The sequence below is a fragment of the Pteropus medius genome, unplaced genomic scaffold (assembly GCF_902729225.1).
Source record: "Pteropus medius unplaced genomic scaffold, Ma_sr-lr_union100, whole genome shotgun sequence".
Lineage (NCBI taxonomy): Eukaryota > Metazoa > Chordata > Mammalia > Chiroptera > Pteropodidae > Pteropus > Pteropus medius.
This window is the reverse complement of record NW_024349225.1, coordinates 14,076,209-14,092,040: the sequence shown is the minus strand read 5'-3', so window position 1 is coordinate 14,092,040 and position 15,832 is coordinate 14,076,209. Positions and strand designations below refer to the sequence as shown.

At 39.8% G+C, this 15,832-nt stretch overlaps 1 protein-coding gene across 3 annotated transcripts; it reads right to left on the bottom strand.

Moving 5' to 3' along the window:
• Positions 1 to 492: 492 nt before the first annotated feature.
• On the bottom strand, positions 493 to 11,602 carry CCDC181 (coiled-coil domain containing 181). Of its 3 annotated transcripts, none has more exons than XM_039881503.1 (6): positions 11,341 to 11,602; positions 6,649 to 6,788; positions 4,608 to 5,546; positions 2,695 to 2,841; positions 1,846 to 2,000; positions 493 to 835 (listed from the first exon to the last, which is right to left on the bottom strand). In XM_039881503.1, exons 2-6 carry the CDS (start codon positions 6,763 to 6,765, stop codon positions 673 to 675), a joined length of 1,521 nt encoding a protein of 506 aa, XP_039737437.1. In that variant the 5' UTR covers positions 6,766 to 6,788; positions 11,341 to 11,602; the 3' UTR covers positions 493 to 672. The 3 variants fall into 3 exon arrangements, with proteins under 3 accessions (XP_039737437.1, XP_039737436.1, XP_039737438.1); XM_039881502.1 differs by having other exon boundaries at positions 11,377 to 11,599; XM_039881504.1 differs by lacking the exon at positions 11,341 to 11,602 and adding an exon at positions 11,172 to 11,296.
• Positions 11,603 to 15,832: the final 4,230 nt, after the last annotated feature.

The window sequence follows — 15,832 nt, the reverse complement described above, 5'->3', positions numbered from 1 at the left end:
ACTCTGAGCAAACTGCTCACCTCTTTAGTTTCCTCATCTGAAAAACAGGACTGATAGGGTTGTTCTACGCATTGCCTCAAATTACTTACAAAAAACATTTACGATACCAGACACATTATAAACTCTCAATAAGAGTTGGCTAATTTACATACCTAAAATAGCGTTATGCATAATTGTTACCTTTTTTTTTTTTAAAGAACACATGGAAGTAGGCTTATTTTTATTGCTTAGCTTGCCACATCTGTTTAAATTCAAAGCTGATATAAATAGGACTCTGTATAAGGCCCAGAGCCGGGCTTGCTTAAGAGGTCACTCCTGCCTTATGAGATGTTCTACTGAAAATGTTTAAATGATAATAGAAACTAAGAATAGAAATATGTCCCTTTCTTGTGTTCTTTCTAGCTAGAAATGTTAAAATATTTTAGAAGTAAAGTAATGTAGAGTTCATTTGTGGTTCAGTTTGTTGCGTGGACTAAGAGATGATTCCAACACTGCAAGAGAAGAAATTTATTTTGGTCTAGTTTTTAAGTAAAGATAAATTCATTGTCGACATCACCAAAATCTGCACACCATTTCCGTAACTTACAGCATGCCCAGAGCGCACAGGCCGTAAAAAACGATATCCAAAATGTGGAAGATTGCAGCTTCAAAAGGAGTATTTAATAGATACCTTCAGTTGTAATGATCAGTAAAACGAAAAGCTCTGGCTTCTGCCATGTTGCACAGCTGACTCTGTAACTGTTTAGACTGCTTTGCTTCGAGTCGGAGCTGTCTAGCTCTTTCTTTGACGACTTGCTGCTCTACTAGTTTTTCTATCCTTTTCCTTCTTAGCCATCTGTAGAAAGAGACAGTATCAGATCTGGTGAGTATCAACCTGAAATATACTCTTCAGGCTATAAAGCTATTACTATAGACAAAGGAAATTTAATTTCTTTACATTGAAATGCTATAGTCACAAAAATTACTAAAATATTAAATGAAAAATGTCAGGCTTATACCCTAGGCTCACACAAGAAAGTATAGTTATATTTGGTATCAAGTGTTTGAAATTAAGTTGGTCTTATGATGAAATTGCCAGCATAATTGGGTTTGTTTTTTTTTTCACCTGGAAAATGGTTATGGGCTAAATACAGATGAGATCATTAATAAAAATAGGCAAATAGCAGAACAGTTTATAAGTATGATCTCAGTTTCTATTTTTAAATTACAAGTGCACAGAAATATCTAGAAGACATGCACTAAGGCCCTAACAGCAGTGATTTCTGGATGACAATGTGACTTGCCTCGCCCATCTCCACAATGCACACTCACTGCTTCGATAACAAAGGGTAATATATTTAAAAAGAAAAAAAAAGGGAAAAATATATAACAACAACAACAACAAAACGTATAAAAGAAAGAAACTTAAGACAACAGGATTCTACTGACTCCCTCCCCGCATCGAGGCTTGCTGGCGAAATTATGAAACCCAGTCCGTTTCCTCAGAATGAGCCAGGTAAGCCAGGTCTTACCCACATCACTGAAAAGAGATCGGGCTTGCCTTAAATGACCAAAATATGTGCCCAAATCTCCTTTCACTGGGTCTACGCAGATCCCTCTCCTCAGCCTGCCTGCCTTTCTTGACAGAAAAATATTCCTTGGTTAATGCAACTCCTTATTCAGTTTTTCTGAAACTGGTTGTATGTAACCAATCTTTGCCCCATTTCTCTAAGAAATGAACAAATGTACAAATGAATGAATACATACAGCAATGAAATATTTTGTTGTTTTTCCCCAAGCTTCACTGATTACACATCTTTCGAAAATGGCCTGGAGGAGGCAGGCAGCGCCCTGCCTTTGACTTACTGTTTGAAGGCCCTTTCCCGGCCTTCTGTCCCTCTGAGGAAGAATAAGCACTCCTCTTGCTTGCGCAGTTCTTCTGTCTTCCTTTCTTTCAACTGCTCTTCGTGCTTCTTTTTAAGCCATAATCGGAAAGCTTGTTGTGGATCTCTGTTCCCCTGCTAATTACGCAAACAAGATTCTCTTAATTTAAATAAATGGAAAATGACTTTTGAAGGCCCTGCCTGTAAGACCCTACGAGAACACGTCTTACTCATCGCTGCTTCATCGTGACACCAGTCTCATTCCCTGCACTCCTACTGTCCAAACCGCCACACGGCTACCTAAACAGAACGTAGAATCAGTGCTTCCGTCACACCAGCTACACCCACGTGCCTAACAGCCACACGATGGCCCGTGGCTACCTCGTCGGGCGGCTGAGGTAGAGAAGAACATTTCCACCATCACAGAAGGTGCTTCCAGACGGGAGGATAAAAAGAGGTGATCGATCGATCGATCAATCGATCGATCTGTCAGATTCAAAGAAAAATGTGGTAAGGAGATAAAGCACTAAAGGGAAGGTGACGAGAAAGGATGGTATTTAGGTAGAAGGTGAGAGGTGAGAGTTCGTGACGAGACATCTGGAGGAGGAGTATGTCGAGCGGTGACAGGAAGAGCGAAGGACCCGAGAAGGGCTTGTGATTCGCACGTTCAGTGTGACAGGAGAGCTCAGGATCGAACACCAGCCACAACTCGTAAACATTACTCCGAGTGACAAGGCAGATGAACTGACCGAACCAGAACGTGAACTCCCGTAAATACAGTCGGCTGTCACACCTGCCGCGGGAACCGACTTTCCGTGCAGCGGTTACTCACCCTGCTGTTCATGTCTTCGATTTGCTTCGCTCTCTGGACTCTCTTCATCTCCACGACCTGCTCCTTCTTCTTTCGCAGCCACGCTTTGAACACCATCTCATTCTCCTTTTTCTTCTCTTTCTCTTCTTCCATTTTCCGTTGCTCTTCCTGGGGGAAAGAATATCGAAAGGCATGAATGCAAGATTGAAAAATCGTATACGAGTTAGAGTACAGAGAGAGAGTCTGAGATCTGAAATTAGAATTCCGTGCTCCTAAAACTTGCCGTCTAAAAATTGGGTATCCTTTAAAAAAACGAGGCCTCTAATTTGCTTAGGGAGAAAAATGAAGATTTTTTTTTTTTTCCAGAGAAACTGTGACGATAAGTCTGCAATCACGTAGGTGTAACGTACCTACGTACTATTCAGGGATTTCTTGGATAACTCCTTTGCTTCCTAGTTTACTTTTGGCATTAAACTCCTTAAATTGCAGAAATATGCAAAAGAAAGAAAAAAACCACCACACTCCGGAAGCACTATACGGTCTCTATAAAAGCACTAACGATGTCTTAAACATTCTTATACTACTGATAAATTTGTTAATTTTGCTAGGTGGCATTGTAGTTACAAAGGAAAATGCTATCATCACTTAGAGATGTATACTGAAGTGTGTGAGTGAGCGAGGAGGTGCGTGCTGTCTGGGACTTGCTTTAAAAATACTTCAACCAGAAAGAGAGGAGACGAAGCTAATGTGCCAAACTCTCAACGAATTTTGAATCTGGGTGATGAGAACGTAGGGGTTAGTTGTACCTTTACTTGGGTTTAAATTCTTTTATTATTATGCTTAAAAATATTTCAACTTGTGTATATTCATACAGTGATATTTTTTGCTATCAGAAAAATATTTAGACAATTAGTTAACTATAAAAATAAAATGAATTTCTTAATCTGAATTATTCAGCTAATATTATAAAAGGGAGTCAGTTACTTAAACCAGAAGGGAGGTACTTAAACCAGTTAATGCAGAGCTATGTCAGTGGGAGAAAAGCACACGTCAGAGTGGAAATAGCTAGAAGGCTGCAAACAAGTTGAATGACTTGATTAAAGTTATTTAAACTTTCTAGACTATAGTTTTCTCATGATCTTTATGGTTCCCTCTAATTGTAAAAGTCCACTAACCTGTGATTCTGCTGTGGTTCTATATTTACAGTTAGATATTTTATATGGTTCAATACCATAAGGTATCCAGTAAGACAGAGAATCAGGGCACTGATTTAAATAATTTAGAAAACCCACCAGTTTTGGTACCTGGGGTTTTCAATTATAAAATACTTTTGTTTTAAGAGCAAAAGAAACGCTCAAAAATAATAATTTGGGATTCCATATGGCATTCTGGAGACATTTCATTGTTATTAAAATATTCTTAATCTAAAACTAAAATCCATGAAATCAAGGAATTGTAGGTATGGAACACACACACACACACACACACACACACACACACGTCACACACACACATAATTATAATCCGATTCTATCTGTTGCTTCTAAACCCCAACACAGTTTTGCCTTCATTTTTCTATCTGACATCTGATTTTCACCTATCTCATATCAAGTTTACCTTTAGCAGTCACTTATTCTGAGTCTCACCATTAAAATGAACGGATGTGACGAAGCCGTCGCTGAGATCTACTCTAGCTCTAAGACAGCTCGTTCACTGCTGTGCTTGGCGAGCCTTACAAGAAAGGACCAAGGAAAGCTTGACGTTTGTTCCACAAATACACATTCTGAACCTTTAACCACTTAATGTAACAACGGAAAAACGAAACAAGCAAGCAAATACATTAAGTACTTTGCAGCAGCATTTCAATTCCTGCTACACCCGCAAAACACGAAAACACGTTCTGCTGTGAGTAGAACACGCTCTTGTGCTCTCACCTCTCTCTTGAGCTTTTCTCTCTTTTGTTCTAGCCGTTTCTGCAGCTCTTTCTGTCGAGTGGAAAGACAATATGTCGAGGTCAATGGCGACACAATCGCAGACCGTGTCCTGTGGCCAGACCTCCTACTCCCCCTTCTTGGATCTGAGCTGACAGCAGAGTTTGGACAAGTCTTGGGGTTAGGTGGTGGCTGAGGGATAAAGGCCAGTGGCCCTTCTGTTGATAAGCCATTGATCTTTGCTATAGGCTCTTCTCTCTTGACACTGTTGACAGATGAATTGGAAGATCTGGGTGACAACTGCTGAGATTCGTTTTCTTTACTATTAACATTATCCATGGGGGGCAAAACTCCCTGACTCTCAATGTCTTGTAAATTCAGAAGTTCAAATTTTCCGTCTCTCTCAACGAGTATCTTCCTATCCTTGTTTTCTTCACAATTTCCATCAAGTGACAGGAGCACATTTTCTTGTCCAAATTCATTGGAAATACATAGCTGTGACAGTTTTCCAGACATGTTACTCTCATTTTCAAAATAATTTTTGTAGTTATCAGTGTCTTCCAGGGGAGGAACTTCCAGGTCAACTAATTTGTCCTTGAACTTGAGTTTTCGCTCCCTTTTATCATTCACGGGTTCTTGATTCTGTAGAAGCTTGTTGGCCTGTATAATTTTCTCCATGATGTACCTCCTCACTTCCTCATCCTCGTCCTCCTCCAGGTCTTTCTGACTTTCCTGTTTGGATTCCTGGAAAGAGTTTTCACTATCTGAATCTGATATGGGATCCAAAGACTGAATACTCGGTACAGAAATGAAGTTATTTCTTCTTGGTGAAACCTCATCCTTCGAAGATCTGTCAGAATCAGAAAGCTCATTTGTGTGTTCTACTTCTGTTTCATTCTCTTTTAATTCTTGGTTAATATTCTCTTCATTCTCACAAGCCATCTAAAAAAAATAGATATGAGGTTCTCTTTTTAGTAAAAATTGAGATACTTTGTCCATTTATATGTAGAAAATCTGAAATGGATTTTTATGTTCATGTAATTTATTTTATGAATGGGAAAATTTACATGCTTTTTGCTCAAATTTTACTCATAATATTCTAATTCATATTTATGTGCATCCAGGAGAAATATATGACAATAGCACTTCGGGAAAAAATGAACTCTAATTTCAAATTTGATGTTACTCAGTGCTATATTGATATTTAAAATTTTTTATGCTAATGCATGAAAAGGTAACTATAAATAATACAATATTATTTTAATATTCCTCCCTGTATAAAATTTTCCTCCCTTTACTTTTTCAGAAGAAAATTTTTTAAATGTTTTTTCCTTGTAATATTTGTGTTCTTCAAAACAGTGTCTTTCTCCCCAAGACCAATAAAGGTCACTGCCTTTGGTTAAGTCCTAATCATTTTGAGGTTCTTGTAATCTCTCCAGATTATTATTGCTGCTATTTTCTGCAGGACCTAAATCCAAATTCCAGATCAATTTTTATCTCTAGATTAGATTTTCTAGAAGAAAAACAATGTAAAAGACACTTTACTTTTTTCTCTATATTCATTCCTCTGAAGAGCTAATTCTCCTAAGGTTTCAAATATTAGGTGAAAGGCCATGTTTTTTATCTGCTTTATTTATCATTTAGTATATGTGCAGCCAAAGCGAGCACACTTTATTTTTCATTTATATTAAAAGTATAACCCCATGATTATACCCAAGTTCATATAAAGTAGAAATTAACTGTATTCATTTTCACTTTTGATGCAATTGATTACATTACTTATGTAAATTATAACTTTTAAATTATAATTTAGCTTTAAGTGCTAACGTAATCCTGTTCTCTAATTAGCCCTTTGCCTTAGGATACAACGTTTAAACTCTATGCCTCAATTTTCTCATCTAAAAGATGGAAATAATGACACCTGTCCTATGTATATCAAAGAGATTGTGTGAGGTTGAGATGAGATAATATATATGAAACTCTTCAAGAATTATAAAGCACTTTAATGTCATTATGATAAATGGGGTTGTCGGTTTACACATACCTCTATTATGCTGGCACCATTTTTTTCTTTTTCATTAATTAACCATTCCAGGTCCTTTTCAAAGTCATCTTCATATTCTTCACTTTCCTTTGAATCGGTATCTTTATTTTCATCCATTTTCCGTGCGTTAAAGAGTAGCGCTGTAAGGTGAAGAGATAAAGTCCATGTTACGTCCACCTTAGGGGTAGTGTGGAGTGTGGAGTGTGAAGATCAGTGTCGAAGGTAAGTCCAGTACCGCACGGACACACGAAGCACGGATCGTTCAGAGTAAGCACGTGCCTGCCTTCTCTGAGAGACCTGCATAGGCCAGGTGCTTCCTAGGCGTACCGCTCTTAACCACCATGCCACTTCCCCGCAATTCCTGAAACCCGAATTTACAAGGAGACCAACAGAGGCAGCGGAGGAGACTATCTGAGGTTTCAAGGAAGATTTTCCACATTTCCTGCACGTCATCAAAACGCCATGTCCAGGCCAGAGCACATGACTTAGTGTCTCAGTCTCTCACTCATCTACATTTCCATATGTTCAAATAAAAACAAATATATCGATTTCCACCCTCAGTTTCTCAGTCCTCCGGTAATTTCCATGGCATAAGTATCGTTTGTGATCTGAGAGCTTTTTAACTCAGTAATAACTGATTGTCATTTACGTCAATGCTGATTGCCACAGAAGTCAAGCTGTCGTCCACTTTAAATAAAACTTTTTTTCATTAAAAAAGAAAGACTCTGATGCCAATAAATAGGGATGTCAGATGAAAGTTGATAAATATTTGTGAAAATGATATAAAAATTCAGAGAACTAAGCTAAAGTTATCTTTAAATTGAGGTCGGTTCCTGGCCCTGGTAATTTTTTTGCACTTAATTTTTTAACAAAAGAAGCACAGAAATCTTTATCTAGAATGTCTCTATATGTGTGTGAACTGTATACATGTAAAATACAATTTTGGCAGACATTTGTTGAACACCTACGATATTTCTACATATTCCCCTACAAAGATTTTAAAATAGACCTTTGTGCTTGCAGTCTGGTAGAGAAGACAAACAAACAAATGTAGATAAAAACATAAATAAAAATGTAGACAAATGTAATAAAGGTGTATATGAAGGACTGTGGAAGGAAGAAGCAAGCAATTAACTCATTCTAAAATCAGAAATATCAAGGAAAGCTGAGATGGGTTTTGGATGCTGAGTATGAATGTTCATTAGTCCTAGACAAAGGGAACAGCGTGAGGAAGAACGAACAAACAGGGAAGAGCATGGAACTGTCCAGCGTGGCCTGAACACACATGTTCCTAAAGAAGGATCGGGGAGGAGTGAGAAGGTGTCAGTTTGATGTCCTATTATCTTTCCAAAAAGAAAAGGGTTGAGGGAAAGCTGTTTATTTAGATTTAATTGTCATGAAATAGCCAAATGTAGAACTCCATGGCAATAATCTCCATACTTCCCACTATTGACTTAAAAACAAAAGAAAGCCGTGCTCTCTAAATGTACATAGAATATTAGGTCCGGTTTCAAAAGAACAGTAAAAGTCTGATCTTCAGGGCCCCAAATACCGAGGACCCTGTTCCTATACCTGCCTTCCTTTGCTCCTACAGTAAGAATAAGTTGCCTAAAACCTTCAGAAATAGAAAGTACAGATGTCAAGAACACATGAGACTTGGGCACATTTTTAAAGAAATAAAATGAGCGATATTATGCCTGAATTAATAAATTATCCACAAACCTTGTTCTGGCCATTAGCTTTATCTTACTCTCCCAAAACATTTGATCAGACTTCCTGACCTGGCGCCCATTTTACTCAAGCAAGACATATTTTTTTCCTTCCACTGTTCACCATTGAATGATAGAAAAAGCATGTGGGAGAATGTCTTTCCACCAGCACGAGCTAAGTGATAGGGCTTTACGTGACTGCGTGTAAAACCATTTAATAGGCTTCAGTGAACACTGAATGAGTTAAAAGAATAATGACAAGACTCAAAATGTCAGAGCTCCAAGGCTGAGACTGTGAAACCAAGAAACATATGACACCCTGTACCCCGTTTCCTGCACTACTATAGTTTAAAGAACAAAAGACAAGCAGGACTAATCCAGGGGCCGAGAAACCAGGAGGAAGGAGGATTCAAGAGAAGGAGAAGGGAAGAAGGTAGGTCATGAGGGTAAAATGCCTTCAATCTAGACTCTGAGGAGTCCTTCAGAGCCCTGGGAACGACAGCCCGGGGAAAACCCAGGCAAGTCGTGAGACTGCTTCACAGCATTTAGACCGCCGCCCCGTGAAGGAGCTTGGGCTTGAAGCACTTCGAGTAGTAAAACTAGTATCAAGGCTGGAAACCGAGGGGCGAATTTTGGCATAACATAAGACAGAATTTACATTTCCACACTTGTCCTGAAGTGAAGTGCGATGCTTGTTGAGGTACTGTTGTTTCCCTTTCAAGGGAAATGTTTATACCTGTCACTGGGACAGTGAGGTGGCACATCTAGCCCAGAAGACGACCCGGGCATGAATGTTTTAAGGAGACTAAGGCTTTAGAATGAAATGGTTGAGCTAGAGGACCCTAAGGTTTCTTCTAACCTTTTCTATAAGATACAAATTAGCGAAGAACTGCCAACTTATGAAAAGCAAGAGAATTTAAAAAGCAAATGCACAGTGCCATGATAAAGCATATCTAAAATAAATAATCAGTGTCTGAATAACTAAATTCAAGATTTAAAAGCATTCTGAGGTCTGTTTCATTTAAATGTCATCTTGCCTTTGGGTAGTTCTTACTAGTAATTTCCTTACCCTTTCAAGACAAAGTTAATTTTAGGTACAGTGAAATGTTAATTATTCGGCTGGATAAGTACAACTATCTCTAATGTCTCATTGGACTATAATTCCTTCTAGATATTTATTTCCTTTAAAAATACGAAATGGACTTTCTTAAAGGACTCAAAGTAAGGCTGTAAGGTGAAGAGATAAGGTCCATGTTACTCAAAGTAATAATTTGTAAATCAGATGTTGAGAGCAATAATATTTTGAGGTGACCTGGAGAAACCAAATCGGTATATCAGAGTAAGTTTATTGACCACTGTAAGATGGGCCAAATCACACAAGCTGTTATGTCTACTTACTTACAAATTTAAACAAGAGTGTCAGGAATCGTGTGGAATAAACTAAAACTCACTGTGATCCAAAATACGTATATAAATAATAGTATTTTTTAGCAGTCACACATGCCCTAGGATAATTAGCTTTCTTTGCAGAGCAGGGATCCTGAAATTTACTATTTTAAGGTGGTTAAGTTACATAACTGTTAGAATAAGATTTCTATAGAACTCTTCAGTTCTTTCCCTTAATTTTATAATAAACATAGTACTGAACTTGTAAAAAGTAAATGTTTGCCTGAATGCTTTAGTAGACATGCTTTATTATTTACAGAGAATCTCGCCCATGAGAAAACTCAAATTTAAAAGCAAAACACTGCATCAGCATAATAAAAAAGAAAATGATTACCAATTAAACATATTAAGTATTATTAAATCATATTACTAAGAAAGACAATCATAGTTGAAGTGACTCTGAGAAGTACGTGAGAAGTTGCATCAAATTTGAAGTACCATTCTGTTCCTGTAACTTCAAAAAGCTCATGGCTGGTTCCCAAGTAAACAAAGAACATAAAGCATAAACTCTTGTTACCAAGTCCCTTAAGCCTTTTTCAAATGCGTCACGGGATATTCAATCCCCTTCGGTTATTTTAATCTTCATCCTCAGGGTACTGGCCATATGGTACACAGTCAACATACTTGAATAAAAATATACCTTACACAAATGTAATCATCTAATACTTTTTCCTTGGGAGTTGCACATATTTAAATCTCAATGTTTATCATGAGTAAAAACCTATGTAACTGGCGTGGACCAGAACCACCTTCCTAATAGGGAACTGTTGTAAGAGACAGAAATTAATTCCTTCCTCCTGGGCGTCTGCTAAATTCCCTGTGGGTATGTGACCGCAGATCCTTCAGGCTGAGTCTAAGCTAAGTCCTTATCTATACACAATTCTAATAATTATCTTTCAGGATTCAGAACATTCAAATCTAATTCATTGACTCCAGTCTTATCTTATCACCTTTTAAACATGTTTGTTTAAAATACAATAAAATTGAAAGAATGTCAAAAGACAACGCCTTTTAATATAAAGGAAGTACTTAAGCAAAATCGAACCCATAATAACATCATGAGACCATCTGGCCCATTCTTCCTGCTCGGTCCAAGACTGTGGCTCCTGAGTAAATGGTGTTTCAAAAATTCATAATCTATTACCAAGTACGACGCCAAACAATATTTTACAAACATTAGGTGACCGTTTTCATTCGTATCCAAGGTCTCAAGGTACCACCGACTAAATGAACACCTTAGCCTCTTGGTGGAAGCTAACTAACGTTTTAAGAGCGGGGTGACTTTTCCTTCCTAGGGAGAACTTTGAGAGGGGAAAGCATATGACAGAAGGACAGACTGAGCCACCCCCAGAGGGGTTTCCCTCGTACAAATCGAAATCAGGCTTCCCGCCAGCGCCAGGCTCCGTGCACCAGGGACTCGGAAGGATGTGGCGCCAACAGAAAGGCTCCTCCCTCTGGTCTTCTACCCCTTTCCTCCCAGCGGTCCGGTCCCAGACGGTTTCCCCTTTCCCGTCTCTCCCCATCAACGTCTCCGCACCATCCTTCCCTTCTCTCCCTCTACAGCCCCTCCTGCCTGGGTAAGATGCAGCGGCCGAGGTCACAGAGACGGCCCGGGGCGCTCGCCTCTCCTCCTCTTTCTAAGCTCTGACAACGAGGCGAGGGAGCCCCTCGGTACCGAGGCGGCCAGGACACGCTGCCATGGCAACGGCGCGCAGCCGCGTCCTCCATCCGGGCCTCTCTTACTGCGGGGCGCGGCGGGCGCGCGCAGGCGCAGACGGCAGCCTGGGACACCTGCTCCTCCAGGCGCGCCCCCTTCCGGGTGCTCGCGGGGCATCCGTTGGGCTGAGGTTTCCAAGGAAACGACCGAGGGCTCTGCGCATCGCCCACAGGTGTCTCGAGCGTTCGTAGGAACTGCCGAAGGTCAGTCTCCTCTCTGGGTTGTGAGTTTTCCCACGTGTACCTGTCTCTTGCCAGCTTTAGAACTTGTGGGAACATCTACAAGTATGTTTCGGTCTATTATTTTCTTCGCTATTAAACGTCAAAAACTAGTTTCAGTTTTCCCTGGTGGATGAGCAAATTGCTAATTAGTTACCAGATTTTTTGGCCCCAAAGTCTCCCCCTCCTGTCCCTCAATCAAAACCCAAACTTTATTTCCCAAGAGAGTGGTCAAGAATAAAAAAAAGATGTAAAATGGTGAACTAGAATGTTCTTAAATCCTTAAACGTCGTCTTTATGTATAAAGGGGAAGCAAGATGAATTTAGATTGCGGCGACAAATGACAGGATTTTACGACCGTCCATTTCCCACCAGAAATAAAGAAAAACGAGGAGAAAGGAAAATATTTTCTCAGTACAATCCATAGTGTTCAGTTTCTTTTTTAAAAATCGTTATTAGAATTTCAATTGTTTTATATAATAGAACACCTTTTCTCCAAAAGAAGGGAAGTATAAAATTGAATTTTTAGGTACTCTCCAAACTGTAAACGAAGTTTTTAAAAAAGATCTAAGGTTAAATGAATTTCAATAGCCAGTGCACTTCCTAGCGGCAGTATAGCATTTATAGTTGGAGTGACCTAATGTTTCTCCTGCTGCAGGATCAGGCTGAGGCCACACACTAGAAAAAGGCAAAAATATATATATATAGCATTATTGACTATGAAAGGGCAAAGGAATTTTAATCAAATTTCCTTTAGTGACCATGGAGTTACTACCAAGCTAGAGTAGACCTTAGGTTTCAGAACTTCTAGTCTCATTCTTTCACCCATCTATCAGAACCTATTTTTACATTTTGAAAAGTCTTCTCTCTTTGTTGTATACTGGGTACTTTCTTCAGTTGTATTTTCCACTTCACTAATTCTCTCTTAATCTCTGTCTAACCTGCTATTTAACCTAATTATTGAGCTTTAAAAGCGTTTTTAAAACAAGTGTAAAATATAATGAACATATAGAGCAGAAATAAATGTATAATGAAGAATTATGTGGCAAACACACAGGTATCATCTCCCAAGTCAAGAAGAAAAACAAGTACCCCAGAAAGCTGTGTGCCCTTTCTGTCATAATTCTCTTCCATTCCTTAGAATACTTGCTAGACTTTTATAGTAATCGTTTCTTTGTTTTCTGCTTTTACAACTTACGTATAGAGATTTAAACAATATAGTTTGTCAGCTTTACAACATGTGGAATCGTACTGATATATTCTTTTCTGTCTTAGTTCTTTTGCTCAAGGTTGTGTTCATAAGATTCATTGAATCTGTTGCTTGTAGCTCTGGTTTATTCATTTTCATTCCTGTATAGTCACAATTTTAGTAGTCGGTAGTCACAAGTATCTAGTAGTTGCAATATCTTGAACTTCAGTTCTAATGGTATATACCTATGAGTGGAATTGTTGGGTCATGGTGCATGCATATCTTTGACTTTAAAGAACAATGTCAAAGTGCTGGTCAAAGGGGTTGTACAGATTTACACTCCCATTAGCAATTTATGAGACGTTTATTCATTGAATTTTAACTTCCAATATTTCTACTTTTAATTTCTAAAATATATGTATCTTTAGATTCCTTTTCAAGTCAGTCTTTTTATTTTTGTTAGTCTCTTGTTACTTGCTCATTTGTGTGGTTTTATCTTTTGTATTTACATTTTTATAAATATTCATTTTATACTCTGTGTCTGATAATTCCAGTATCTGAAATCATTAGGACTCTTCATCTGTTGCTTGTTGTTTCTGCTTACTCTTAATCATGGTTGCTTATGTCTTTGTTTTTTAAATAATGTATTTAATTATTAATAATGTATTAATTTATAATAGTAAACAATATTTTATAGTAAATATTTTATATATTTGATCTGACAGTCATCTGCCACCAACTTTCCTATAAACTACTTATGCTCTATTGTGTTTTCTTGGGAGGTGTGAGAGGATAAAAGTCATGCATATCGGATTAGAGTTGACAAATCCTGAGTTGTAATTATTCCTTATGTAAGGAATTTCTCAAATTCCTTACCATGAACAAATGCTTTTAAAACCATGAAACAATGTTAAAACAACCATGGAACCAGAATGTTTGCCAACCATAAACAAAGTCAATTAGTAAAATTTTATTGTATATTATGAGGTAGGATTTTAGGTCACATGTTAGGAGGCTGCTTATTGAAGATTATCAATTATTGAAGGTATCCTCTTTTCTGTGATTTTCTGTTCCACACTGTGCATTAATCTATCAGTGCAGGAGCTTAAAGGGAATGCTTTTTCTCTAGAGATGATTTTTTAAATCTTGCTTTTATAAGCCAGGGTTTCTCGCACCTGAGACCACCTGAGCTTCCATCTAGGATGCCTGGCTTTAATGCTGGAGGCTTTTCTACTGCTACACACAGCCAGATCCTTTTTTATTAGAGTGGATATGGAGGAATGACTTTAGGTTAAGTATGAAATGGTTTATACCTAAGGAAAGGAGATCAAAATGCAAAGAAAACACCGGGGTGGAGAGGAGAGGATCAAAGAATCTAACTGGGAGTTAATTACACACTTTGGAGATAAAAATAGATCTTCAGGCCGACTTGGATAATTTCCCACTATGGCCACATTCTCTGGCATACGGCCTCTTAGTCAAGCATAAGACACGGGCAAGAATTTCCAGGGAGCTGTTTCTGTCCAAGTGCTCCACGTGACCGTAAGTACCGATCAAAGGCAACACCCTCAGGACGGCGCAGGTAGGTCCTCCAGGATTTTTGACATCCTGCGGGGAATGACGAACAAGTCATGCAGTTTGATACTAGAAGAAAAAAAGTGTGGCGGTGTGGTGGGAGTTGTAACTATGTCAAACAGATGAATAAGTTTGGGGGTTTTAAAGAGTTTGGGGGTATTACGTAGTTTTTGCCAACCTCAGCATTTGGGGCAGGAGGTTGAATGGTTTTTGCTGTGATTCCCCTCGCTATTTTTCTGGAGGGTAAGATTTTCCTCTTATTTTAAAAGAAGACAGTTTGGCAATAAGAAAAGATTTCAGAGGGTGATTTGAAGCCTCCAAACCGATGACCGAAGACGTTTTAAACGTCGGACACAGCAGCGACCCCCTCACGGCGCCAGACAGACCGCCGAGCGTTTGCGTCGCGCGGGCTTTGGTGTGGTGGGGGACGGGGAGCGTCAGAAGACGGCCAGCTCCCCGCAGCCCTGCCGCGTCTCCCCCCGGGGCGCGAGCGCGGGCGGGGCTGGGGGGCCCTGGGGCGCGGGAGCCGGGCGGGCGCACCCCGCCCCCCGCCGGCCCGCGGAGCCGCTGCGGTCTTAGCCGCGCGCCCCGGGGGAGGCGGTGGCGGGGCAGTGCGCCCGCGGGTTTTCTGCAGCTTCCTCGCCCCAGCCCCTACTCGTATACCGAGGCTCCTCACTCCCAGCCGTCCGAGAGCAGCCCTGCCCGTCTGTGCTCCCACCGCTGGAGCCCCCCGGTGCTCTTCCTCTCGAGCTGTTTTCCGGGGTCGGGGGCGAGCTCCCTTCCCACGGCTGCCTCAGCCCTTACCAGCGACGGCAGCACAGAGGCGGAAGTCACCATTCGTTTACAACGTGGGGCGGGAATCAGGACGCCACCCCTGCTCATCCACTTTACAGATATTGATCTTGGGCAAGTTATTTACACTTTTTTAGCCACCTTTTTAAATACGGGCGCACATTGTAGAATCTGACACAGTAACCTCGAGTCGATCTTGTCTTTCCTCCACTGCCATAAAGGCCTTCCTCGCCCAGGCTTAGCCCATTGAAAGGGCCACTCAACCAGCAATTCTAGATAGTATCTTCCCATAAAATGTATCCTATCCACTACTGCCAGATGAAACTTCTTAAAGATAGGGTTAGTCATTTCTCCCCATCCCCATCTCCGACTAATAAACATTAGAAAATGACCTCAGACTGGCTTTCCAACTTTGTCTCACCCTATTCCTCTCTACATTCCTTGCTGATTGTACCATTTTCTTCGTACCTTTATTTATGCCATTCTCCACTACAGTTACCCTTTCTAAATTTCTGATAAAGACCCTACCCATCCCGCA

What these genes read in the sequence shown, in the direction of transcription:
- CCDC181 (XM_039881503.1), bottom strand. Translation starts at nt 6,765, where the DNA reads ATGGATGAAAATAAAGATACCGATTCAAAGGAAAGTGAAGAATATGAA. An exon ending in TCGAAGACATGAACAGCAGG is followed by an intron (nt 2,001 to 2,694) that starts GTGAGTAACCGC and finishes TTGCGTAATTAG; the next exon opens with CAGGGGAACAGAGATCCACA. An exon ending in CGGGAAAGGGCCTTCAAACA is followed by an intron (nt 836 to 1,845) that starts GTAAGTCAAAGG and finishes CTCTTTCTACAG; the next exon opens with ATGGCTAAGAAGGAAAAGGA.